This window comes from Serinus canaria, chromosome 12 (assembly GCF_022539315.1).
Source record: "Serinus canaria isolate serCan28SL12 chromosome 12, serCan2020, whole genome shotgun sequence".
Taxonomy (NCBI): domain Eukaryota; kingdom Metazoa; phylum Chordata; class Aves; order Passeriformes; family Fringillidae; genus Serinus; species Serinus canaria.
Window position 1 is genome coordinate 2,213,101 of NC_066326.1, and position 27,214 is coordinate 2,240,314.

Consider the following 27,214-nt stretch of genomic DNA (forward strand, 5'->3'; position numbering starts at 1 on the left):
GGTTAATTCTCCTCCCCCAAATCCCAATTCCTGCCTGCCTTTTTCCCATCCCAGCCCTCCAGCTTCTCACCTGGCTAAGGCTGGGGCTGGGCTAAGCCCAGGCAGGGTAATAACAGAGGGGTTAAGCTTGGAACTTCTTCCCTCTGCTCTGCAGCAGTGTTTGTCTCCCACTTTTCTCTGCTGGAAGCAGGAATACAAAAAAAAGTACTTCTAGCTCAGCCAGTGGATGATTTTTATCAGCTCATTTTAGTCAATAAAGAAAGAAGTCAATCACTCCTGGAAAATAGCACTTTCCAGTGCTGTATAAACCTGGCCAGTACAATTGCAGAATAAATCAATAACTGCATTAATCAATACGATGTAAACTGCTGATCTCTGTGGATAAATTGTGCTGGTGTAAGAAGGCTTTCAAATAAATTCTAAACCCACTCAAAGTGCACAGGCTTTGAATCTGCTGAGGGCACTGGGACCTGGGGAAGATTTCTGCTGTTTCTCTTTAAAATCTCTGGGAGAGCAGGGCTGTAGAATAATGTAATGAAATCATGGTAGCAGTGCTCCCACAGGCCACGGCAGTGAGAGCTCCAGAAAAGATCCCTGTGCTCAGATTTGCCAGGAAAGGGGATTTCAGGGGGAATAGGGTGGGCAGAGCCTGGCACAGGTGCCCGGAGCTGCTGTGGTGCCCCTGGATCCCTGGCAGTGCCCAAGGCCAGGCTGGATCACCTGGGACAGTGGGAGGTGTCCCTGCCATGGCAGGGGTGGCACTGGAGGGGCTTTGAGGTCCCTCCCAACCCAACCCACACCATGATTTCCATGATTCCTGTTTCTGTGACTCTGAGAACAGAAGAGGTGCACAGAGAAGGGAAGGTGCTCCCACCTGGGTGGGTGACAGCCCCAAGAGCTGTAGGAGGTTTGGCCTCCCAGACACCTCCATTTTTTATGAAACCCTGCATTCGAGCACCTCAGCTTTTATTTTACTTCTTACCATGACAGGACACATTGCAACGCTACTGGCAGAGCCAGAAACCAGGATGGTTTCTAAGGGAAAAATTGGATTTTACCTGAGGAGGTGCAGCAGAGTGGTTGGAGCAGGGGGATGTGATGGGAGTGTGGCTGGAAAACCAAAACAAGGAGAAACAAACACAAGAATGGGGAAAGTTTGTGCTGGGCATTTCACTGAAGGCAATCTGGAAAGGAGCAATTGTTAGGGGGTGATGACTCAAGTGCAACAATTCCATTTATCTTATTGGAATATTAAGATTCCTATCTCATATATATAATTATTTGGGACACAAGCATCATATTCCCAACCCAGTACAGCACCTTACAAGAAACTTCTGCTCTTCTGGGACCCCTCAGCATTTCAGAATTATTCCAGTTCATTCCATAAAGATGACAAACATTTGTAGCTGCTTCTCAGTGCTGAAATATATTGGTGTCTATAAAATAGGTTAAGCAAAGAAACAATGCACACCAGTATGATTAATTTGACATTTTAATTGCTACGTCAGACCTATTTTCAAGTATTTAGTGCTAGGAGCTGACAAGAGAAGTTCCCAATAAAAAAGCCTGGATGATTGAAGCTATTTAGAGGCCCTCATTGTATTGGGCTGTCAAAATGTCCAAGTGACCTTTTCCTCATGGTAAATTTTTGCAGGGAAGATTTCATACAGGCTATTTTAGCAGTGCTGATTGCCCGCCCTCTCCCTCAGTTTTTAGATTAGATAATGGTCAGAGTGAGAGAAATGTCACATCCTTACCCAGACTCTGGATTTGGCCTGGGGCATTCTGTCTGAAGTCTCTGGAACCCTATTTAAATTTTTTAGGTGGATATTTCTGAATGCCTCATTTGCCATTATTTCGTATTTCCAGTTCAGAACAATCCTGGAGGTGTTGTCCCTCCTGTAAATTCAGTCAGGAGCAGAAGGAGCCCATGGAAAAGAGCCCAGCTCAGTGGAGGGAGGCTGGGCCCCTCCTTGGCAGGAGGGATGGGCTGGGGCAGTCCTGCTGTGCCTGGGAGAGCTCAGCATCCTGCTGGGAATGACTCTGGGACTGCCCCCAGACCTCAGTCCACTATTCCCAAGGCCAGCACACCCTGGCAGTGCCCAAGGCCAGGCTGGGCAGGGCTGGGGACACCCTGGCACAGTGGGAGGTGTCCCTGCCATGGCAGGGGTGGCACTGGCTGGGGTTTAAGGTCCTTCCCAACCCAAACCACTCTGGGATTCTGTGCCTCCATGACATTGTGGCTGCACCTACAGAGGCACCTGAAACTCATTTCTGGGAGCACTGAGGTGCAGCAACCCTTGGGCACGGCCAGGGCAATTCTGGGGATGTTGTCCAGGAAATATCCGTGCTGGAGGGGAATAAATCAGACATGGGAGGATGGGAATTACCTTAGAGCAGAGATTAACTCTGGGTTTAGATGAAGTACGCTGTTTTAACTTGTTTAACTCTTGTCACCATGATATTTTCTGAAAAATCTTTGCCCAGGATTTTTCTCCTGAGAAGCCTCAGAAAGGAAATGCAAACAATAATGATCTGATTGCTTGGGATGTGGGCTGGAGGCTGCTCACCAACAGCTGCACCTTGGATTGGTTCCATGGGAATTGTTCTTAATTGATGACCAGTCCCAGTCCAGCTGTGTCAGGACTCTGGTCAGTCACGAGCTTTTATTATTTATTTCTTTTCGAGCCTTCTGATGTATCCTTTCTATTTCTTTGGTATAGTTTTAGTATATAATATAATAAATATAATATAATTTATATGATATGATATGACATGAACTAATGTAATGTAATGATATTATAATATAATGTAATGTAATTATATGTAATGATATTATAATATAATATAATATAATATAATACTAATATCATATATCTGATCTCTATGATATGATATATTGCATCATGATATGATATGCATCTGATATGATATGCTATGCTCATGATCTGCTCTGCTCTCCTCTATATCATCTCTCTCATCTCTCTCCTATCACTCTACTTACTCTCCTCTCCTACTCGTCTCCTCTTGTCAATATCCTCTCGTCTACTATATCTCGTCTCTCTTGTCGCTATCTCTACTCTCCTCTTCTCCTCTCCTGTCCTATCCTATCCGTCTCTTTTCTCTCTATCTCTGTCTTCTCTCCCTTCTTTCATCTCCCCTGCCCTCTCCTGCACTCTACTCATCCTATCTCAGCCTTCTGAGATCATGGAGTCAAATCCTCATCTCTCCCCTCATCCTGGGGCCCTCCCAACACCACACCCTGTAACTTGCTGAGCTCACCAATGCTTGCAGAGATGGACAAAAGAGTGCAAGGCTCTGCTAAGAGGAGTTTTCCACCTCTGTCCTCCCAACAAACCACATTGGTTTATTCAAACTCTGACATCTTTCGAGCAGAGAAGCCAAAGCCATTGGTTTATTCAAGTTCTCACCTCTCTGGTGCTCCCTGAGCAGACAAAAATCCACGGAGGGGAGCACGGAAGGAGCCAGGATCCCCTGCCAGCCCCAGGGAGTGCCCAGATCCCTGGGAGCAGATGAATCCTCTCCTCCACACAGAATTCCCCACCACTGAGGCACAGGCTGGTATCAATAAAAGCTTTTTTGCTCATTTACAACACATTTGTTCGTGGATGTGATTTCGAGCTCGGTGTCGAGGCGTCGCCAGGGCTGCATTCCAACCCCCCACAGAAAACAGGGAGTTTCTGCACTCTGGGATGGTGTTGATTTAGGGGCTGGTGCAATAACACACATGGGATATTTTATTTGGTTTCTTGGCATTCCTATTCAAAAATTGCCCAATAAAGAAGGGAGAAGGTGTTAAATAAAGTTTAAATGCTCGTAAATCACAAAGAAACATTGTGCTCAGAGGGAATGGAAACATTTGGAGAGGCTCAAAATTGCTTTTTTCATGGAGAAATATTTTGTTGATGTGTTAAATTCAAAATGAAAATCCCTGACTGTGAGTCTCTTTCATGTTTTGGTACTTTGCTTAGGTTATCAAAAGAAAATAGGTATTATTTTTCCAGCTGTCTGAAAACTTTGGCTGCTCTGTGATTTTCTCTAAAATCTGCTAAGTCTGGGCCCAAAATTCCCTTTACTGGGCACCTCTAAATGGGGTTTTTAATTCAGGTTCTTGGCTGTTAAAAATCAGGAGCACTGCAGAGTTTTTCTGTTGTTTTCTTTTCAACTCCTGGTTTTTAGGGGATTTGTGCTGTTCCTATTTCCAAAGTTTTTCCTGCAACTCTAAGTGACAAAATTCTTTTTGACCCTTTCTCTTTTCTTTTTAATGAAAGCTGCCAGCCATGTGAACTCTCTCCATTTCAGCATCAGCTGCTTTAATAACACTTTCACATAAAAAGAGCTGGACTCTCAGTGCTTTGGGCAGCTCAGGCTCAATCTGTCCTGGTGAAACACCAACAAAAGGACTGGGGAGCTGAAGAGGAGAAAATGAACCTGCACAAGTTCTGCCGTGATTTGGGGAGGGTGGGAGGAGCTGGATCCAAAGTTTTTTCCCCTTAAGACTGCTTAGCTCTGCTCCTGAGGCAGAATATTCACCCTGGAAGCTGCAGCTCCAGGGGAATCCAGCAAGGGAACACTCACTCTTATTCCTGGGATTCTGCAGTTGTCCCTTTTTAAAAAGGGCTGCTCCCATGGGAGTGACCAAATGGAGAAATGCTGAGGTTAAAGAGTCTGATTTGGATCTTCTACAGCCAGAAAAGAACATCATTGCTGCACAAAAGAAATCTGAAGAAATGTTTCATTGTTTACTTCCCCTGCTAGGAAAAATGTTTTTACTTCATTAAGGTATTATCAGGGTTTTCTATAGCACATTCATTTCTTTCTAAACCATTCTCCTCTTTTGAAAGCTGTGTTAAACCTCTTCCTAATAACTCCTGTGATTAGGAACTTTGTAGAAATCCCAGAGGACAGACTTCTAAAAGTGACATTTTATTTCCAGAGCCTCCCTGTAATTAAGCATCGCTCAGGCATTCTATTGAGCTGTAACTGCTCTGCAGAAAATCTCTTTTCACTCGAATAAAAGGATGTTTTGGGTAAAGCCAGCAGAGAATTACATTTATGTTATGAAGTATAAGAATTTCAGATTCAGTTTAATGAAGGGAAATAAAAGGTACCTGTTGTTTAATGGGCACAGAAGGTCTGGGAGTGAGCAGAGCTCCTGCTAGGAAGGAATGATGCAAAAAACTCTCTCAAAACCAAATAGGACTGACCTCCAGAAAATATTTTATTGAATGCAGTATGAGAGTTATTAAATATCACCAGCTGGAAGAGATCTTTAATGTCCCTTTCAACCCAAACCATTCCATGATCCTGTGAAGGGTTATTTGCTTGGACATCAGTCTCTACCATGTGGCTCTGCAATGATTTTATCATTTTTGAGTTTATTTCCTGCCAGTCCAGCCCCGGGATTCTGTGAGGAATCAGAGAAAGGTTTGGCTTGGCAGGGACCTTGAGGAGGTACCAAAGTTTTGGAGCTTCCTCTGTGAATTCCCATTGCCATGGCCACGGATAACCAACATGGTTTAATGTGCTCTTTGAAGGATTTCCACGCTCAGCTGAACTTCCTTTACTCCTTCGTGTGCTGACACATCCTCACCCCCATTCCAACAGTCCCCTTTTCAAAAATATTCGGGGTATTTGGTTACCTTGTAGTTATAAATGTTTACAAAGATGACACAACGTGGATCTGACAGTGGGGAAAAGGAAATAAACTTCAGAGCAAAGAGAGAAGGAAGAAAAGATTTCCCAGTAATGACATCAGGCAAAGAACACCTTTAATCAGATGCAGCTCAAGCTGGCAGGAGCGTGGCTTCAAGTGTTGAGCTGCATCTCCTGACTTGAAAGCCAAGCTCTGGTGTTTAATTTGTCATTCTGGGGACTCAGGAGATTGAAGGGCTTAATTAGCTGCTTTTATTTATATTTCAAGATGATGAAAATCAATGTTCTTCTCATTTACCTTCACGCCCAACTCAAAGATGAATCTACACTTTCAAGCCACAGCAAAGAATAACAAAATCAGGAGAGAGCAACTGATCCTGCTTAGTGACAGCTAGATTTCAGAAAATATTCAGGGTGTCTGGAAGTTCTGCTGATCAGAACAGTCTTTGCACGGAAAAAGTCCTTTAAAATGGATTTGAGAATAAGTGAAGTGTCTGATGGTGTAAAAGGTGCTGCTGTTTCAGCTCTGCTTCAAGGCCTGCTGATGCTACTGAAAGTTCTTCTGTGGAATTCACTGGGCTTTGGGTTGGTCCATAGCAGACTCCTTTTATTTATAAGTTTTATGATAAATTCCCCTTTTCTGCAGAAAATAGCACACGAAAATAATGTGTTTTATGTCACCTCCTCTAATAGAGACAAGTGCAAAAAGTAAACAAATACCTTTTATTTAATTGAAAGTGGGTTTGTTTAACAGGATACATTGAAGAACATGAGATAAATAATATCCACATCACAAGAGTTTTAAATCCCTGCTCCCCTCCGTGGCATCAGCTTGCACAGGTTGACATTCCATTAAAATGCTGTTCCAATAACAACTACTTGGAGAAAATTTGAGACCACCCACGAGTCAATCCCAAATTAGGTTTGGCATCACTCCGTTTAATTAATGCATGTTGATTTACCCCTTCATTTCCAAGCCTCTTTTTAAAAACTCATGGAATACTGATGCCTAATATTTTCTTAATGACAGACCACTTCCACCTCCCTCCCCCTCCCCAGTGCTGATTTTCCTCAGGAATGTTGGTTATGGTGAAGAATAAAGATAAAATCTACACTTTTTATTTTTAGAAGTCCATGGCAGATCATTGCTGGAACCAGCAAGGAAAAGGGTTCAGAAGAACAGAGCTCAGCAGCAGGATCCCAGATGCCAACGGATGGTTTATCCTTTGGGATAATTTCATTGCTCCAGAGCTTAAACCTGTAAAAACACAAACAGACAGAGGGAAATCTGTGTCAAAAATTAGTTTTTCTTTGCATTTTAGCTTAACAGCAATCTCTGTCCTCTTTTCAAGATGAAACATTATCCAGAAATGTTATTTTTATTCATTTGTTTATTAAGTTGAGTGGCCATTTCGTGGAGAAGGGGTTTGGATCCACATCTCACCTTTCCCATGAGTATCTTCTTCAGGAGGGTTTTGACTATTTTGTTTCAAACCAGGCTATGATCTATAAATATAAAAATGCTCCTTTTCTATGAATAATAAGTTATTTATGAGATCAGAGGCTGCACCCTGGCCCACCCCAGCACAGCCATGGGGCAGGGCTGAGATCTCTGTCCAGGGCTACATTATGTGTTTGAACTTTGACTTCCCCAAGAAATCTTGTTCCTGTGTCCTTCCCTGAGCTCTGCATGCCAGGGCAGAGGAGACCTGCACTAAATATAAGGTGTGGAGCAAAACTTTCTCCTCTAATGGATGCCAGAATATCAGAGACAAATTTATAGGAGCCAGCAGCAAAAATCACCAGGAGGGAGGACACCTATGGCAAGGGACAATCTGGGAATCTGTTGTGCTTAGAGGCACAGATTTCTTCTTATGCAACAGCATTCAGAGGGGGGAAAAGAATTCTCTCACTTACTGGATATTTTTGGAATCCTAATTTCCTCACTGCTGCTGCCATCGCCACCGTCGCTGACGGTTCTTATCTCGATGAGATAATCTTCCTCAAACGGGACCAGGAGTTCAGCTGAAGTGTTGTTTGTCTCCAGGATATGGGCTTTGCTCTGCCTGTTCTGTCTGTACAGAATCTGAGCAGAAAAGGGATTGGGAAACAAGAGTTAGTTCATTTTGTTTTAAGTTTTAATGGGTTTTTTTCTGGGGGGGACTGAGGGATTCTTCTGTCGTGTCCCAAAGTTTTCTGAGCACTCTCAGCATCCTGCAGGGTGTTAAAAGCAATTTAAAGAGGGGAATAAATTCTGCAGGACTTTAGGGTGGCTACCACAGCAGGTGATTTCCTAGAACCCAAGGATAATCAAAGAATGCTGCACTGAAACCAAACTTTAAAATAAATTTGTATTTCCTTTAAAAGTAGATTTATGGGAAGGCTTTTTGGTTCATACATAGATCTTTGTGTATCTTTCAGTCTCTTTTCTAAAGGTCCATTTATGAACTGCCAGGGAGTGAGAATGTTTAAATGTTGTTTATGACTGCCTTTAATGCTTCAAAGGCTGTTCTTTATTCTTCATACATTTGTGCAACTCCTTCCCTGGAGTTATGAAAGCAAGAAACTTTAGGTAAGTGAGATTATGAGGGGACAAGAGAAATACAGGACTGGGAACAGAAAATCCCTCTGTTGGGATAAAGAAGTTCTACTCTGAATGATTATTTGTATAAACATCAGCCAACCATCCCAATAAATCCAGAAAAATCAGTGTTCCAGGTAATGAGCACTCACTTTCCACCAAATCTCTGTACCTGTGATGTAACCAAAATATCTGATGGATGAGTAAAGAAATCACTTACTTTGTAGCCCAGCACCTCAGACTCATTCTCCATTGTTTTCACATGCTCCCAGTTCAGGCAGATTTTGGAATTTGTCAGCTTCCAGGCGATGTTCGCTGGAGGTTGACTTGGTGCTTTCAAAAAAACAAATAAAAAGGATTATGATAATAACGAGACAAACTGAACATTAATTTTCATAGTGTAGCTGAATGAGCTGCTGATATGGGAGTAGAAAATGCTTGGGTGATTCCAACCTAAAAGAGCAAAAAACCATTTTCCAGTCCATCATTGCTCTGGTATTAGTCAGAATAAAGATCTATTCATAGCACAGAACCTCTTACTGTGAGACTTCATTTGCAAAATTAGGCACAGCCTGACAGTGTCTGACAGTTCAGGTTATATTTGAGAGATTTTGTGGAAGGAAAATGTTGTTCCTCTCTGTATTTCCATGTCCTAGAGGAAGTTTTGCTGCCTGGATCTCAAAAAAAGCTAAAACTGGGAGCAAACTACAGAAGCCAAGATTTCCATCATCCAGGACAGGTTACAAAGAGCTGCACATGAAAGTCTCCATGTGATCCACCATGAAACATTGTGGGATTTTAGAAATTCTCAGCACAATAGGCTGAGAGCAGCTTTTTCAAAGGCTTTTTATGCCTAAGTGCGAGGACTTTGAAAATTTGCCTACAAGTGAGTGGAATTGAATCCCGTGTGAACATGTGAGGGTGGAGCTGAGCCTTTGAACTGGGCTCAGATTTAGGCCAACAAGTTCTCCCCTGTTCCATGGCACATCCTGCCAGGCCCTGCTGGGTGGTGGCACAGGAAAGGAGGATTGAAACAGAGGTAAAAATGAGGAGAGATTTGGAGAAACACGTTCCAGCCCTGATCTTAAATTATTTAATCTGGGATCCTTCTCTTCCCCCACGTGTGTTGGTGAGTGATGGATGTCTCTTGGGAGGAACAGTTGATTTGGTGATAATTTCTTTCATTTCCCACAGAGATAAAACAAATGGATGGGTGCTGCTGTTTCATATCCATCTGCCTCGTGGCTTTGGAGAAGTTTAATCCATCCCTCTGGTAGGGAATGAGGTTTTGGTGGAGCTCCCAGGTGAATGTCCAGGGGTGTCCTTCCATCAGCCACACTGTCAGTGTTGGGAAAGATTCATTTCTTTATGAAGACATTTATCTACTCTCACATACATCAAACTGCAAATTTATTTAAATATGGCTTGAAAGCTCTTTTTTTGCTTTCAGGAAATATTTTATATGTGGAATTGGATAACAAAACAGTCACAAGAGGCAAAGGATGTCAATTACTTCATTGGCTGTGCACTCTGAAGAGGTTTGAAATCACTCAAAAATGGGTGAATTACAGCCTTGACCAAAGCTTTTTGACATGGAAACTTAAAGCTATCTTAATTCATGATCTTGGGGCTGAATAAACACCACAGGAGGATTTGCAAAACAAAATTATCTGGGTTTTTTTTTCCAGCCAGAAGCCAGAATAACCGGTAAGAGCACTTTCCCAAATCTATAGGAATATCTGCTAGCAAAACCAAGCAGTTCCAGGTCTGAGACTGGCAGATTGTTTCCTCAATTAATTTCTTGTATTCAGTGCTGTCAAGAACAACAGAAATCCCAAATATCTGCTCAAGTTTATTGAGGTGCTGATGTTGTCATGGTTTAGGTAACACTTGGCTTTGTTGCTGTACTGTGCTGAGGTTTGTAAGTGCAACTATCTCCAGTATCTATAGGTAATATTGATAGATTTGGGGTGTATATGTATCCATTTGTAAGGGAAATAGAAGAGGAAGATGAAAAAATAAAAGAGGAGAAGAAGAAGGAAAAGGAAGAGGAAATGGAAGTGGAATAGAAAAGAAAGTTGAATGGAAAAGGAAGGGGGAAGGAAAAGGAAGGGGAAGAGGAAAGAGGAGGAGGAAGAGGGATTTTTACAATCCATGCCATATAATTAAAGAACCAGAAGAGAACAGCTCTTGATGGAGCCATGTCCATGGTTTGAGGACCTCAATTCCACCTCCCTCAGTACTTTTCAGTGAAACCAGGATGTCACCTTGGACCTCCCATCGACCTTAGAGAAGAACACTTCAATCAGGATTGCACCTCTTTGGCAGAAGGATCATTTCAGCTCTGCTGAGCCCCTGCAATAATGGGATGAGCAGAAGGCTGCAGGAATGCTGGATGCTGAGCAGGAAGACACAGCTATTACTTTGGAGCTCCATCTCCTGCTCCAGATGCACATTGTTTATATTCTCCTGACATATTATCTCTTCTCTTATTGCAAGTGCTTGCATCTTCCACAGACAGAGCTTGAAATTTTAATCTAGATATTTAAATATTAAAAAGGTTATTTTGACTTTAATTTTTAAATGAACCATTAGCACAATCCTGAATTTGACAGAAGATGAAGTAGATGTAAAACAAAAGCAAATTTATTCCTCCTGTGTTTTGTCATTTGACTGCCATGTCTTTAACTTGTCTTTCATAGAGGTGCACATAGGAATAGAGGGAAGAATTCCCAGAGATGAATCTATTTTCTATTGAAAAATGGACTGTGATGAATTTAATGGAATCACAGAATGGTTGGGTTGGAATAGCACTTAAATTTCATTTCATTCAACCCCCTGCCATGGTCACAGATACCTTCCACCATCCCAGGTTTTTCCAAGCCTCATCCAACCTGGTCTTGGACAATTCCGGGGATGGGTCCTGTTTGAGCCCTTCAGAAATATCTTCTCTGGCTTTATTTTTGATTGTTTTATTTACAGTAAATATTGGTTTTGTGGCAATAAAAAAAATCAATTAACTCATTCTACAAGTTGTTCCTATCTTGTACTTGGAGTAATGGCATGGAACAGCATATAGAAAAGAGGAAAATTGGTGAAACTCAGGAGAAATATTTCCCTTTTATGCTAAAGGGCTGATCAATAATTTACTAGGAAAATAGATTCCAAGGAAAACAAAACAGCAGAGTGCTTTAATTTTACTATTAATTAAAAAAACCCCAACAAAACTAAATTGAATTTATATCAATGTATCCCTTATGCTGAGCTCTGCAGTGCAAAGTTCAGAGGGGTCAAACCCCCTCTGTATTTTGTGCTTCCAACAACTTCCTTTAAAACCCCCAAACCAACACAGCCTCACCTCAGAATCTCCTGTCTGACCTGTGGGACATCCCTCCTTTATTGGCTCTGCATCCCTGCAATCCCCTGAAAGCAAGGGGGCTGCTCTTCCAGGGCACACAGAAATCCTCCCTCCTGGGCACCGATTTAGGACCAGAGAAGTTTCTCAGTCACAGAGTTTGTCGTCTGAGTTATGAAGAAATTTGGGATTCAGTTTTCCCTGCTGTTGAAGCCTTTGGCAGCGATGGGTCCTGGGGAATGTCCCTGTCCAAGCTGGGAATTTGGGATCCTTGTGTGGGTGCCATGGGACAGAGAGAGAGGAAGTGTGGTATTGTCCACAAGGGTTCCAGGATGAGGGAAGAGACGAGAAAGTTCACTCCATGTATCAGAAGACTTGATTTATTATTATATGATAGATAATATATTAAAACTATACTAAAAGAATAGAGGAAAGGATCCCACTAGAAGGCTCAGCTAAGAATAGAAAAGGAATGAATAACAAAGTCTTGTCTCTGACCGAGACAGTCTGGACTGTTGGACTGTGATTGGCTCTTAATTGGAAACAGCCCGATGAGGCCAATCACAGATTCCCCCTGTTGCATCCCACAGCAGCAGATAAGAATTGTTTACAGTTTGTTCCTGAGGCCTCTCAGCTTCTCAGGAGGGGAAAAATCCTAAGGAAAGGATTTTTCATAAAATATGTCGGTGACAAGGAAGGGCGAGCGTCTCTCACAGCAGCTCATGAGAACTTTCAGGGAGTTGTAAAGTTGTGATAACTTGTTAAGTATACACAATCTACAAATGGTGTTTGTCTACTTTTGTCTTCTTCTTCATACACTCAAAGACGGTGTATGAAAAAGGTGTTTTTGTTAATTAGCCAATCAAATAGAATCTATTGTATCACCTATAAAAACCGCGCGGTCCTCTTGAATAAAACCTTCTTTTGCTCTTTCTACAATCCTGCCTCTCACTGTTCCTGTGTCATTGTTGGCACAACAGTGACCCCCTTGTTGTGCCAGATCCAATACTCACGGGATTTTTTGGTGGTGACATTCACCGGGGTGCTGGAGGGCCCTGTCCCCGCAGTGTTGTAGGCTCGCACTGCTGCAAAATACACCGTGTTGGCTCTCAGGCCCGTGATGTTCTTGGCTGTCACATTCCCACTGACTCTGACCTTCCCAGCTGTGCTTTCCTTGGGATCATCTATCCAATATAAAACCTAAAAAGCGAGAACAAAGAACAGACAATTCATTGTGTTCCAGCAATTAGAGGCTTGGCTGGGAAGCAGACATGCTGACAAGGAAGATTTCGAGGAATAGAGGATTTTTTTGTACTCCAATCTAGCAGGATGTAAACCCAGGCATGAATATTTATAGAGAAGCAATAACATTTCAGAGACTGAATCCCAATTAAGGAACTAAATGAAATCCTTAAATTTACAGATGTCCAGAAGGAAACCTTTGATAAGGTAAGGAATGATAAAAGCTTTGTTGGTTTTATGGTTGAACACAATGAAAGAAAACCTTAAGAGATACAAAAATGCATTTATCTCAATCATCTAAAAGGTTTTTTAATTGTTTTGTATCCTGGCTCTAGTTTTGATTCAGTGACATCTATTTAGATCTGCTATTTTTTTCAGTGAGTAATTGATTTAGGAAGGTTTGTGGACTGTACATGACTCTTATTACCTTCATTTATACCTTGCAGTGATAGCACAGGAATTAAAGTGTTTTTGACTTGTTTTCCTCTTATCTACAAATTAAAAAAAAAAAAAAACAGAAAAAAAGAAATTGCTTCACTATGCAAGTAAAATGACTGGGAATGATATCTGACATTACTTAATCCTAAAATGTCAGAATCATTTAGGCTGGAAAAATATCTTTAAGTCCAACCATTAACTCAGCAATGCCAAGGCCAGCACTAAACCACGACCCCAAGTGCCACATCCACACAGCTTTTAAATCCCTGCAGGGATAGGGACTCCTCCACTGCCCTCTTCAAATGTTTGAGTTAATGGTTGGACCTAATGGTCTTAAAGGCATTTTCCAACCTAAATTATTTTATTAGGAGGAGGGAGAAATTAAAAGTGCACCACAGCACAAGCTCTGGGTAGTGCTGGAGGACATTTAACCTGCCCTGCTCTGTCAGCAGTGCCACGTGTGCCTGTCCTCAGATCTGAGCACAGAAGGTCCAGGACAGAGCTGCAGTTCTGGGCTGTGAACCCTCCTGATTATCTCAGGTGGGTTGCTGCTCATGAGAGCCAGGGAAGAGCTCCACGCTCTGCTGACTTGGAAGCAGCCGTTTGTTAATTGGCAGGAGGAACCAGAAGGCCAAAAGGATTCTGGACAGGAAAGGGACATCTTCAAGGTGTCAGAGCCTGTCAACCCATGGCCCAGCCCCTCACCTCGTAGCCCAGCCCCTCACCTCGTAGCCCAGCACCTCACCTTGTAGCCCAGCTCCATACCTTGTATCCCAGCCCCTCACCTTGTAGCCCAGCCCCTCACCTCGTAGCCCAGCACCTCACCTTGAAGCCCAGCTCCATACCTTGTATCCCAGCCCCTCACCTTGTAGCCCAGCACCTCACCTCGTAGCCCAGCACCTCACCTCGTAGTCCAACCCCTCACCTCGTAGCCCAGCCCCTCACCTCGTAGCCCAGCACCCTGCCCGTGTGCCGGTTCCAGGGGATGGGCAGCCAGGACACCTCCACCGCCGCCGCCGACACGCTCAGCGCCGAGGCGCCCGCCGGGGCCATCTGTGGCTCTGGGACAGGGAAAACACAGCTGCTGGGACATGGTGTGACCACAAGGACAGTGCAAGGGGAGGGCAAACAGCAGGAAGAGCCCCTGGTGTAACCATGAGCTCTGCTCTCCAGGTATGGAGGATGTCAGCAAAACCTGTTCTCAGAATTGTCCGTTCCCCGTCTGCTGGAGCAGGTTTTCAGAGATCAGCCACACTGAGCGTTCTGAGGAACCAAACCCTCTGAGAACAACACCTTTGAGTGTCTCCCAGTTTTCCCAACACGCTCAGCAGGAGCACCTTGGGGACAAATGAGTTGAAACAAGCCCTCTACTGAAAATCATTCTGAAAATTTGCCCCTTGCTATTTTTAGTTCAGATTCCCATCTCCTGCCTCAGGTCTTTTACAAACATCCAAGGAGCAGGTCTGAGCATGGCCCTCAAAAGCCGTGTGAGAGCTGCCTGGCCATATCTGTCACCCTTTGTTGCTGCACACCCATTCCCCCTACGAGTAGCTCGTGTTACCATCCTCTCCTGAGTAGATGATGGAAATGGAGCTCAGGGTCCCTTCTCCCTCGTTGTTGTAGACACCAACTTTGACCTCGAAAGGAGACAGGGGTGTGATGCTCTCGTTCCTGTAAATGTATTTGCTGGATTCCACCGAGGCCACCGCAGCTTTGGTCCAGCTTGTTGAGCCAAGGGGACGGAACATGACGACGTAGCCAAAACCTTCCCCGTTCTGGAGCTCTTCTGACACTGGCTGTGGTGACAAGGCAGTCAATAAAGGTCTGCATGTATCCACTGTTTTAATTGAATCTTCATTCCCTGGCTGTATTTTAGTGGTATTGATTTAGTTGGCTGTGCTTTGGAGAAGATAATAATGTTTGCCCCATCCGTCAATGTAATATTGAAATAAAGATCAAAATAATAAATCTATCGGGGCAATCAATTTAGAAACAAAAGATCTGATCAGCTCCATTAAAGTTGTCTCTTTCAGGCATGAAGTTTGCAAAATTAAAAGCATTTCACTCAGTACAAGTTGTAGCTTGTAGATTTTTTTCCTTTCCCCAAAGGGGCACAGGAATGCTAATTTTAAATAAATGACTTTAAAGGGAAAAAAAAGAGTTGGGAAGGAACAAATGTATACAAAGAAATGTGTGTCAGTTGTATAATTGCCTGCCTCTGAGTACAGTACTGATGTATTTTTTTCAGCAAGGAGAAAGCCTCAAGTGCATGAACATATTCTTATTTAAGTTCTCAGAACAGAAATGTTCCTGCAAGTCAACATGGCAAAATTAATGTTTCTATTAATAAAATCCCATGTCAAGATACGTATGAAAGGCTCAAACTGAAAAGGCAATTACAGCAACACCGTGTCCAGCATGAAGTTTGATTTTTCATGGGATAAAAATACTTCCACAGTTTCAAAGCAAGAGGACATTTATGAAATAAAATCAGGATTAAATGGAGAAAGGAAATGTTTCTCAGTAAAAGTGCATTTATTTCAGAGGCTTGCATCAAAGGAAGGGGCATGGAAAAGCAGGCATGGAAAATGGTGCAAAAAGACAGAAAAAGGGGCAGGACCTGAGTCCTGGCTCCAACCTCTTCTGCAAACTCTGGGGAGCACAAACTGTGAGATGATAGAGGAAATCTGAAAGGACTTCAGAAGACTGCAGGGCACTTATGTTATTTTTATCATAAATTCCTTCTAATTTTAATAATAAAAATAATGATAATGAGCCTGCCCTGGCATTTCTAACACATGAATTTCCTTCAGCGTTTTACCAACACCCAATATTCCCCTTTCCATCTCTTTTCCAGCCCTGAGAGAGTTAAACGTGAGGGATGATGCCTCACTGGGGATTTATAGGAGTTCAAGCTACTTTCTAGAGCATTTAATTTGTTTTTGAGGCTTCTGTGACCTCAGATTTAATCAAGACATTTAGTGAGTTCATCACAGAAAGCCGCAGAGTCGTGTTCAGGGTTGTTTGCTGGCCATAATTAGGATTTCCTCTGATTGTTTTTTGGGACACACTGCGGAGTCCAGCAGGATAATTTGATTGAGATCTCTCAGGTTGTTTTCCATTTTCATGTTCTTCTGCTCCCAAAGAGGAGAAAATGAAACAAAAGAGTGAAAGGTGCAGATGGAGGAAAACTTAGTTCAGGGAAAGTGGAATTTCACTCTGTTTGCAGCACGGGGAGGGGAAGACATCCGCGGTGTTATTTATCTAGTGGGGATTTTTAAAAAATTTCTTTTGATCTGATTTCTCACTTTTTGACCAAGCAGCTACCCCATCACTTCCCAGGCTTTGCCAGAGGCTGCCTGCCTTCATCCCAGGAAGCTGCTGGGAGGCTGGAAAAGGAGGCTCCCTCCTACAGCACTCCCTTCCTACTCTCTGAAATGACCTGCACTCACCCTTTGCAACTTGTCTGGCATTAACTGCTCTGGAAATGTGTATTCTCTGCTCTTGCTGGAGTGCTGCAGAATTAAAGGGCTCATCTCCTTTAACGCATAATAGGATATGTCTTGTCAGCACAGTGTTCCAGAATGGAAAACATGTAAACAAAAGCAGGGAAAATGTAAATGCAGAAAATGGCCAAGCAGATTAGCGTGTTAAGCACCTCCTGTACAATGGAGATAAGAGGGTTATGCAGACTTCTAAACATCTTTACAACATGCCTCTTAAAGTGTTTATTTTTACAAATTGTTCCCTGTAACACAGAAAACTTGCTGTATATCTTACAGGCTGTTTGCTCTGCACATCCAGGGTGAAATCCAGGCTCGACCAAAGCCGGTGACCAAAAGCCTTTGGATTTCAGCAGGGCTGTGATTTCAGCCACAGATTTGTCCCTGTTGGACAGCAGAGGGTAACTGGGCTCAGAATTACCTCCCATGTGATGACCAGCTCGGAGCGGCTCCCTCCTCCTCCGCCGATGTTCGTGGGTGCCACCACAGGAACTGCAGGAGAAGAGGGGTTGGTGTTTGCAGCTGCTTCCCCAAGGCTCAGCCCTGGGGCCAGCCCTGTTTTGTGCTTTTATGGCTGATCTGGACCTCAGAAGTTCACTGCTGGCACTAATTTGGGTGGGAGTGTGGATCTGGGCAGGCTGGATCCATGGGCTGGGGCCAGCAGTGTGAGGTTCAACCAGGTGAAGTGCAGGGTCCTGCTTTTGGGTCACAACAGCCCCATGGAGCACTCCAAGGTGAAGGAAGAGTCGTTGGAAAGTGGCCCAGCAAAAAAGGACCTGGGGGTGCTGGTGACATCAGCTGAAGACAAGGCCAGGTGTGCCCAGGTGGGGAGGAAGGCCGAGGTCACCTGGCCTGGATCAGCGATGGTGTGGCACAGGAGCAGGGCAGTGATTGTCCCTCTGAGGCCACACCTCGAGTGCTGTGTCCAGCTCTGGACAAAGCTGTGGTCGGCCAAATGTTGGACTCAGTGATCCTGATCACCTCCTTTCCAAGGAGCTGATCAGAGCATTTCCTACCTCACCTGCAGCCATTCCACCTCCCAGCAGTGGAGCAGGGATTACATTGCACAGCAGCCCATTTGAAATGAACTGAAATGATGTTTACACGTTTGCTAGGGCTGAAGCCATAGATGAATTTGATACATGAGTACCCTGGTTCAAAAAATTAATTAAAGAACTGGGAGCATCAAGTATCTGACATTATTATGCCTCATCAACTAATTGGCAAAATGATGTTCCATTCAGACTGTAGCTGCAACACTACTGATTTACTAATTATGCATTTGTTCAGTAAACATGTTGTTGGAGCAATATATTAATTTTTTAATTGGTTGTATGCTTATCTGACTGAATTCAAAACTCACAAGTTGCTTTTCTCCTTCTCCCAAGACTAAAAATGTCCAAAAGTTGGCTGATGAGAGCTGGATTTCTCCAGCATTCCACAGTTGTGTGGCACCAGAGGTAGAAGACTGAGACCAGGGAACTTTGTTGAGGTTGAAGGGGCTCATGGTGGAGAGACAAAGACAATATCAGCATTTCCTGCCTCTTGCTTTATATTTCTTCTTTAAGGTCCCTTCCAACCCAACCCATCCTATGGTTCCATGATATCATGTTCTTGCTCAGCTGCAAGGACAAGTGCAAGAGAAGTGCAAGACAAGAGGACATCCCTGGAACAGGCAGAGACAGGAACCCTCTACAGGACAATTGGTGGTGCCATCTCCAAACTCGATCTTCAGAAATTTCAAGATTGTTTTGTCATTGTCTTCATTCAGCTCTCACTGTCTGAAAAGCTGATGTGTAGGGTGAGAAATAGGAGGGATGTTTACATCTCAGAAGGCTTTTTTTTCAGAGATTTTGGGTAAGTTTTGCCATATCTGCTTGTCTTTCCCCTTGACAAATGCATTAACCCAGCTCCAAGGGTGGCAATAAAAGCAACAGTGCTTAAAGTTCATAGAAACTGATGCCAGCCCATAATACAATTTATATTATATGTAATTAAATATATGATTTATATATAATTTCCAGATTGTAGCCCATATCTATTTTCTTCCTCTAGAAATGGGAGGAATTTCAGAATAATTTTGCTGTGCAGCCTTAAGAGTGAGTCCAAGAGCAAACAGCCTGGGCTCTTCTGGAGGCTTTCACAGAGCTGCTCATTTTTGTCACTCACAATCAATGTCTTTGGGCACATCAGAGGCAAACCATCTCAGACTGACTAGAACTGCCTGGGAACAGCAAAGCAAACTTTCAAGCCTGGTGTTTCAGTGTTTCATGAACCAAGTGATGCTCAATTAGCTCTGGTGTTAAATGTGTTTGGTACTTGCTAGATTTGCATGGGGGGAATTTTGTGCTGCGGCTCAGCAGAGCCTCAACTGGGTCAGAGTTGAGAAACAGATGAAAATTTACAGCTGAGTGCACCAACAGAGGCTCAATTAATTCTCAGCTCCATTTTAATGAAATGAACAGTGGCTCATTTGCATTCACAAATCTACTAATGCTCAGATTTTAGCTGGCAAAGTAGTTATTACAGCAGCAGAGCTCAAATTCACCCTTTCCTGGGCAGGTATTTTCTGTCCACACTGCCCTGCTGATTTCAGGTTCCTATTCTGACGAAAAGATTAATAAAAACTTATATTGTCCCACTGCACTGCAACATTTTCAGACAGGGATTTACAGCAGTGAAGGAGTTAAACAGCTAAAACCTGAAGTGAGTCTTTCTGTCTCTTTTGTTAAACTTCAGACAGAGCTACACTGTGCAGAAATAATCTTCCTTGTGTCATTGCCATGATAAATAACAATAATTTTATTGTTTCTTTCTCCTTGTTGCCCCAGTCTTGTGAATCCCTCTAATAAATAAATAAATAAAAGCTTTAAAAGATGAAAGCTTTCACTGCCTGTCTAGTTTTGAGTACTCCACTTTACAAAGCCCCACGGTGGTAGCAGCGACAAAAACATTCTCAGGATTAATTTGCTCTTTGTGATCAATCATGTAATGGAGAATACTCATTTGAGATACTCTGCTGGGAAATTTAAAAAATCTGACCTCCTCTGGAAGGTGCTGGGGTTGGAACTAGATGGTCTTTAAGGTCCCTACCAATCCAAACCAATCTGGAATTCTATTCCCAGAAACAAATGGATTCCACATTCTAGAAGAAACGTGTTTTCTTCTGTATAATGTACAATACTGCACTGTGAGTTCTGTCCTGAAATGCAGCTTGCCAAACTTCAGAGCTTGGCAAATGAGATCAACAGAGAAGAGAAAGTGGGTTGTAAAAGCTGCTTCCATTTTACAGCTTTCCATCCCATAAACGCTGATTTTATAGGTGGGAGACAGCTGATAAGCAGGGGGCTGGGAGGAACATAAAACAAACCAAAGGTCTGGGCTGCAGATAAATTGTACCAAACTGAGCAGGCCAAAGGACTGGCAGTGTTGGTCACCCAAGAATGAGGCAGCTTCCCCTGAGGTGCCAAGTCCCACAAGATAAATGAGTAAAGGTCAGACAGACAGACAGAAAGGATTCCCCTCTGGAGTCAGAAGAAGCTGTTGGTTTCACTGAGCTTTGGATGCTGTCATTCATTTCCTCCAATATCCAGAGTTAAAATTATCCTGCTCCTCCTGATGTCCCTTGGCTACCTCTGCAGCCAAGGGACATTCAGAGATTTCATGTGCAAGTCCCTGAGCAGGGTAATAACTTCGGGTTAATTGGGAGAACAAAAATTGTTCTGCCCAATTGCTTGAGTGAAAGGTTGGTTGGGACACATCAAAGGGAGGAACACAGGCTAACTTCAGCTTCTATCATGGAATGCCAGAAGGGTTTGAGTTGGAGGGGACCTTAAAGCCCACACAGTCCCACCACCTTCTATCATCCTAATGCCCTGTGCAGGCTGCTGTAGAATAGAGGGTCAGACAGAGCTAAAGAATAAAGTAGGGATTTATCCAAAGGATCTCCTCCATGGATCCACCTTGGGCAGCACCAGAGCCCAGCCAGGGCTGCACCCAAGATGACCCAAAATGGCCCCAAAATGCCCGGCCGGGCACGGGGTCTCTCCCTGGGATCAGCTCTGCTCCATTCCCACCTTGCAGTTCATTGTCCCAGCCCAGCTTTAGCCCAGGCACTCCCACCCTTGTTTTTCTCTCTCCAGCCCACGGGGTTTGTGCTCCTGGGCTGAGATTGGGATCATTTGTCCTTGGTGCCCAGCTGGAGCAGGAATTGTTTTGTCTCCTGCTCTGTGCACAGAGCTCACCATCCCATACTATGAAGCTCAGAATTACACATTAAAGCAGCACAGAATCTAAAAAATATAAAAACCAAAACCTGAGGCATCAGTCCCAGGTTGCTCCAATCCCATCCAGTAACGCGTTCTTGTGGAACACGTTGGATCCCTGCCCTTGGAATTGGGTAAACAGCCCTGTAGGAATGAGTGGCTCTGCCTCAGTGAAATTCCTGCAGTTGGGAGCTGGAAAAGCCTGGAAGCAGGGAGGGCCTTACCTGCTGCTTTGGTTTTCAGCAGAGCTGAAGGCCTGCTGGGCTCCCCGATCCCAACGCTGTTGCTGGCGACCACGCGGAACTCGTACTCAACCCAGGGGCTTAAATCCACCACGGTGGCCTTGTGAGTCCTGCCATTAATGACCTCGGGAGCTGAAGGCAAACAAGACAATGACACCAGCAATGGGGTTTTGAGGTAATTAATGGCAAATACTAAATAAAAATTCCAAGGCAAGTCCTGGGTTGCTCACCTGTGGCGACCGCCTGCCATCCCACCGAGAAGGGAGTCCTGGTCTGGACACTGTAGATCTGCACTGGGCTGTTGTTATCTGCTCCAGGCTTCCAGGATAACCCAGCAGTTGTGCTAGAAACATGTTCAACTTTAACATCTTCTGGTGGACCTGGAGGGCCTGACACGATCAGCATTTTAAGAGGAAGGTATTGGGAAGAGAAGATTCATCCCTGGAATGGGTTGGGCAGCTCTTACTTTCTCAGTTCAGGGGAATTATTCATGAAGGTGCAGTGTCATAAAAGCTGCACAATCCCTAAATGATGGCTCCATGCCTGGATTACATTTTTATGAGTCAGGAAAATTAATGTCTTGATGTCGCTAACATGAAAACTACAAACAAAGGAATGATTCCTTCTTTGTGTCTGACAAAGAAAGGCACCCAGTGTTGTCTTTTGTTGAACCATTGAACACTCTGAGAATTCCTACTGAATTCAATCAAAACTGAGGTTCAGAAGGAATGCGGAAGGATGGGGCACTACACAGATTTCTGATTTCTCCTAGGGTTTACAGACCTGCTCCCATGACAGCATTTCCTCACTGCTGGCAGTAAAAAGCTGAGTTAGAAAATATTATTTCATATTCTCTCCAAATAGGGGAAAGGAATGAGGTATGTTGATTTTCCCAGCCTGCACAGTGACCCAGAGATGCCTGAAGGAAATAACAACACTGCTGAGATTAGAGGATTTCCCTCCCATCTGTGTGGCCCAAAATTTTTTGCCAAAGACACCAGGGCAAAAGTGCAGAGTTTCCCCTGGGTTGGCTGAACACCAGGACCATGCTGGCCACAATTTTGGGGCCAAGAGTAAAAGAAAGAGAACATTTCACTATTGAGATGTAGAATTGACATCCTAGGAGCTATTTAAACAACAGCTGATGTTAAGAATTCCTAATTCCTCTAGAAGATAAGTGTGTCTCCCTTACAGACATACCTCTCACAATTATATCTGCTGTTGCAGATTGGCTGTCTAGAGAAGTTTGCACCATGCACACATATTTCCCAGAATGATTCAGCTGAATATTTCTTATCATCAAATCCCCAGCAGATTCCTGGAGAGATATTAAAAAAAAAAAAAAAAAAAAAGTAAACGAATCACTCACAACATGCTTTCCATACTGGGCATTTTTATAAATTGCTCAATATTAATACAAAATTCAGCTTTAAAATTAAAATATTCATAGCTATCATCAGTTTCTTTCATGGGGACATTTTTATTATGGCTTCACAAATAACTCAAGCGCCTTTATGAAATTTAGGGAAGAAAAATAAATGTTTGCAGCCCTTGTAAAGAAACAGTGATTTGCCAGGCATATAAACAGCGAGGGAGGAATTCTGATAAACATTCGTGTGGCAAAGAGTCTCGTTAAGGAGTTTGGGAAACTCACCCTTCCAATCCTTTCAAAGTGATGGATTCCTCTGCTCAAGTCAATCCTCTGGCCATTGAATGACCACGAGAAGGCCACGTCCAGGGAGGGGTCGTGGGACACCTGGCATGGCAGGACAATGCTCTCCCCAACTGTGGCATCTGTGTCAGAGGGGGGAATAGTGATCACAGTTCTTTCTGAGGAGACAAAAAAATTAAATTTTTTAATTAAAGTGCTAATTAAAATATTAGTTATTGAAGGATGTTTGTACCATTCGGGGAATGATTTCAAACTGGCCCAAATGTTCTGTAATAAAGGGAATTCTCTCTAATATGGAGATGATTTTAGACCACTTCTACGGCAGCCCCACGACCATGTTGTGTGCCTGAGAGTGAGCAGATGTGAGAGGAACACCCTAAATCAGTTCATTTTTATATCAGGAACACCCTAAATTATACTACTTCATAAAACCCAGAATCAATAGTTATGATTTCAGTCAAAAGCTTCAGATTTCTCCTAAAAACCTGCTCATGGTTCTCCAAACTTGAAGAATTCTCCTGGCCAAAAACTGCAGCAGAAGCAAAATTGCTGCTCCTCTCCACTTACTTTAGACACTGACATCCTTAATCTGAATTAATGGCAGTGGTACTTTACTCCACAGCACTGCTCAAGTTACAGCTTCAAAGAGTTCCCAGGCAGGAAAATTATTTATTTGATCATTTTTAACCCATTACATCGAGACCCAGACTTGCAGCTCTGATGAAGGGAAGTATCAGCTCGCTGAAGGGGAAAGAAATGGGTTTGTATGGCTTCACTTTTGTTGATATGACTGGCAGACAGATTAGAGATAACAACCACTTTGTTGTAAGCAATTCCCTTGAATAAAGCTTTTGTGCATGCAAGTGCTATAAAGTGGTGAGAATTTAGACACACGTAGAAAATGAGAGCAGAATCACTTCAACAACATTAATATGATCTGAAAATAATGTGAGAGGAGGAGAAGGAAATGTGCACGAGCTGGGTTAGTTCAGTGCTCATCACAGATTAACTCCAGAATTGAGGTGATTCTGAAATCACAGAATTCTGGAAAGGTTTGGGTTGGAAAGGACCTTAAATCCCATCCAGTGCCACCCCTGCCACGGCAGGGACACCTCCCACTGCCCCAGGGTGCTCCAAGCCCTGTCCAACCTGGCCTTGGGCACTGCTGTTATCATAAGAAATCTCCTTTATTATTGGCCTGAAGCTGTTTACCACCACCAAATAAATCCTGAAAACTGTCCTTTTGGGAATTACACTGGCTTTGGGCATGAGGTGTGTTCTTTAGTAGTGATAACAAAAAATAAATGAATTTATTACGGTATTCCCATTCTCTTGCACCTCTTGTTGTATCCTCCTCATCCCCACTAATGCAGAATGTTCACTTGGGTGATATTTTTTACTTCTTTTATGAGCTTGTCTTCAAAACTTCTATCTCAAATACTTTTAAAAGCTTCTTAAAAGCTCTTGGTTCTGCCTTATCCATCTATCTTGCTTAGCAACAGCAAACATGCATTATATGGCAAATCCCATTGCAGAGGAGAAAAGAGGGGAGATGAGAGTGCTGGAGGTGCAATAAAGACTTCTCCCACAAAGAATAAACAACTCAATGAGCAGCAATAAACTTAATTTGCACATTAGCTATGCTTTCCCAAGTTCTGACATTTCAGTTGAAAATAATGCTGAAGCAATGAGGCCTATAATTGAACAGCCCAAACTTCTCCAGAGGGGAAACAAAAACAAATGTTCCCTGCAAACAAGATCATTTCTATACCATGTTGTTACTTGGTGTTTTAATAAACTTCATAAATGCCAAACAAAATAGGGTTTGGGGTTTTTTTTTTCACGTTTTAATGGGATTTTCCCATATTGCCACAATGTTTGGGGCATGTGAAAGGGGGAGAACCTTAATGAGGTCAGAGCTGCAGAAACTCTGAAGTTCTTGGTGTTTTCATTGCTGGCTGTGCTGCAGCCCCATCTCAGGTCTCACTCTGAGCTGTATCAGTGCTAATTGCTCTGTCAGAAGGTGAATATTAAACAGATTTTTGCCAGATGCAAAGTTAAGCAGGAGGAGACACTGCAGGCTACAGCACCATTCTGATACTGCTGAAAAAAAGGATACTGAAATAAAATAGTTACAAAATCAGAGGATCTCGGGTTGGAAGGGTTTTTGAAGCTCATCTCAGTCCACAAAAGAAGGAAATATTGAAATACCTTTCACAACCAGGTTCCCTGAGTTTCTGGCAGTTCCAAACTGGTTTGTGGCCACACAAGTGTAAACCCCAGCATCCAGCTTGGAGATATTGGAGATCCTGAGGCTGCCATCCTCCAGGAGCACCACCCTGGGGAAAAACAAACAAACTGGAGCCACAGAATCCCAGAATGGCTTGGCTTGGATGGGATCTTAAAGCTCGTCCCACCCCTGCCATGGGCAGGGACACCTTTCAGCAGCCCAGGTGGCCCCAAGCCCTGTCCCACCTGGCCTGGGGCACTTCCAGGGATGGGGAATCCACAGCTTTCCTGGGCCACAACAGGAAAATAGAAATAAAGAAGACTTCTGGCAGAGGAATGGTAACAGAAATGCAGTGCTACTTTTAATATTCAAATATTTCCATTATGATTTTTCTCTTCTAGGGCAAGCTGAATCTGTGTTAACCAATTTCCACCTCTTCTGCTTATTAATTTCTATATTACAAATGTTTTATTGGCATCCTAGGGGTGATCATTCACTTCTCCAGGTGACTTTTTACAGCAAAATCTGGAATCTCAAGAAAAAGTCAAAAGACTCCACTTTCTACATACTTGTCTTCTATTTTACCACGGTTTTGTTGGGTTTGGGGTTTTTTTAACAGATCCCAGTGCTCCTAAGCCAAGCACAGTCGTGTGTGAGCCCAGCTGCCCGTGGAGTTCTGTCAGGATTATTAAAAGATTCAGGCTGACTGAGATGCTCCAATGCCACCTCAGAGGCCAAGGAGCCAAATCAAATCCATCCCTGTCCCACGGGGCCCTCAAACCCCCCTGGTGTCGCTGAGTTGGTCACGTCAGTTTGCAGAGAATTGGGGAAATTACATTTAATGGTAATTTCAGGAGCACTCCTGGGTTTTATGGACAAAATTAATTTTTAAGCTTGTTCATGTTTTTTTTTTTCACGTTATTGAGATGCTTTGGGATGTAAGTCAGGACAAGGATTGGATTGATTTCCTGGGATAAGCTGTCACTATGCCTGGCACCCTTCTGCTGTCACAGACAAGGGCAGGACTTCAGGATTTGGGGGAATTTCTACAGAATCACACAGAACACACATCCAGAAGTAGAGGATCTTTGAATCATAGCTAAATTAGCAATGAACTTTTGCACAGAAAATATTTTTTCTGTCACATTTTGGGGTTTTTCACCCCAGTTTTTCAACCTCCACCTGGTAAATGTGGAACTTGAACAAAATTTTTCTGAATTTAGAAGAAATTTAAGACATGAAGGTCCTGGAAGTTTCATAAGAACGGGGTCAGGGTCCCTGTGTGCACCTCCTCTTGTCACCAAGCTCAGCCCTCCACAGGCATCAGAGAATCTGTACCAAATTCCACATTTCCTTACACTCAAAAAAATTCAGTGTAAACCACAACTCCACAGGAAGCCAGGCTCCATTCACTCACAGCAGCACTGCATCATTTTTTATATCCCTCATTTAATTGACATTTAACTCTAATACAAGGCTCCTTTCATAAAACAGAAAATATCTAATTCATGCATCACAGCTTGGGTATTTAATATTTATTACTAACAACGTAAGATTGGGTGATGTACTGAATTATTAAAGGAAATGAACAATCACAAGAGCAGAAGTTGGAGCTGGCAGCAGCATCAGAACCATTAAACACACAAAAAACCCATCACAGTCTGTTTCTGTTTCCCATTCTGGCATTTATACATTTGTAACTGCGAGTGGAACACACATCAGACTTTGTCCTGCTCCTGTCCCTCCCTCCCAACAGCTCAGCTGGGAAGGAGAAGCACTAAATTTGGATTTCTGGTGATCTTGTGGCTTACAGCCCCCTAATTTCATGTGTCCCACCCTCATCTGACCTTTCCCTGTGGAAACTACCAAAATTAAAATTAAGATTAAGATTAAAATTAAAATTAAAATTAAGCAGATCCTTACAAAGATCTGCTCCTGAGCAGGGCAGGGTGGATTTGGGGCCAGGACAAGCAGAGATGTCCCTGTGGTGCTGCTGCCACTGGGGTGTGC

The 27,214-nt window shown here is 43.3% G+C and overlaps 1 protein-coding gene across 1 annotated transcript in view; it reads right to left on the reverse strand.

Annotated features, from left to right (window-relative positions):
* Positions 1–6,386: 6,386 nt before the first annotated feature.
* Positions 6,387–27,214, reverse strand: part of CNTN6 (contactin 6) — a 76,277-nt gene continuing 55,449 nt past the window's right edge. The window contains exons 9-20 of the mRNA XM_050979266.1: positions 25,186–25,313; positions 22,957–23,132; positions 22,503–22,620; positions 21,533–21,691; positions 21,285–21,434; positions 17,217–17,287; positions 14,854–15,088; positions 14,238–14,353; positions 12,626–12,812; positions 8,478–8,590; positions 7,594–7,762; positions 6,387–6,934 (exon numbers count right to left, since the gene is read on the reverse strand). Coding sequence (XP_050835223.1) covers positions 6,819–6,934; positions 7,594–7,762; positions 8,478–8,590; positions 12,626–12,812; positions 14,238–14,353; positions 14,854–15,088; positions 17,217–17,287; positions 21,285–21,434; positions 21,533–21,691; positions 22,503–22,620; positions 22,957–23,132; positions 25,186–25,313 — 1,738 coding nt within the window. The 3' untranslated portion in view covers positions 6,387–6,818. The remainder of the gene's footprint in view (positions 6,935–7,593; positions 7,763–8,477; positions 8,591–12,625; positions 12,813–14,237; positions 14,354–14,853; positions 15,089–17,216; positions 17,288–21,284; positions 21,435–21,532; positions 21,692–22,502; positions 22,621–22,956; positions 23,133–25,185; positions 25,314–27,214) is intronic.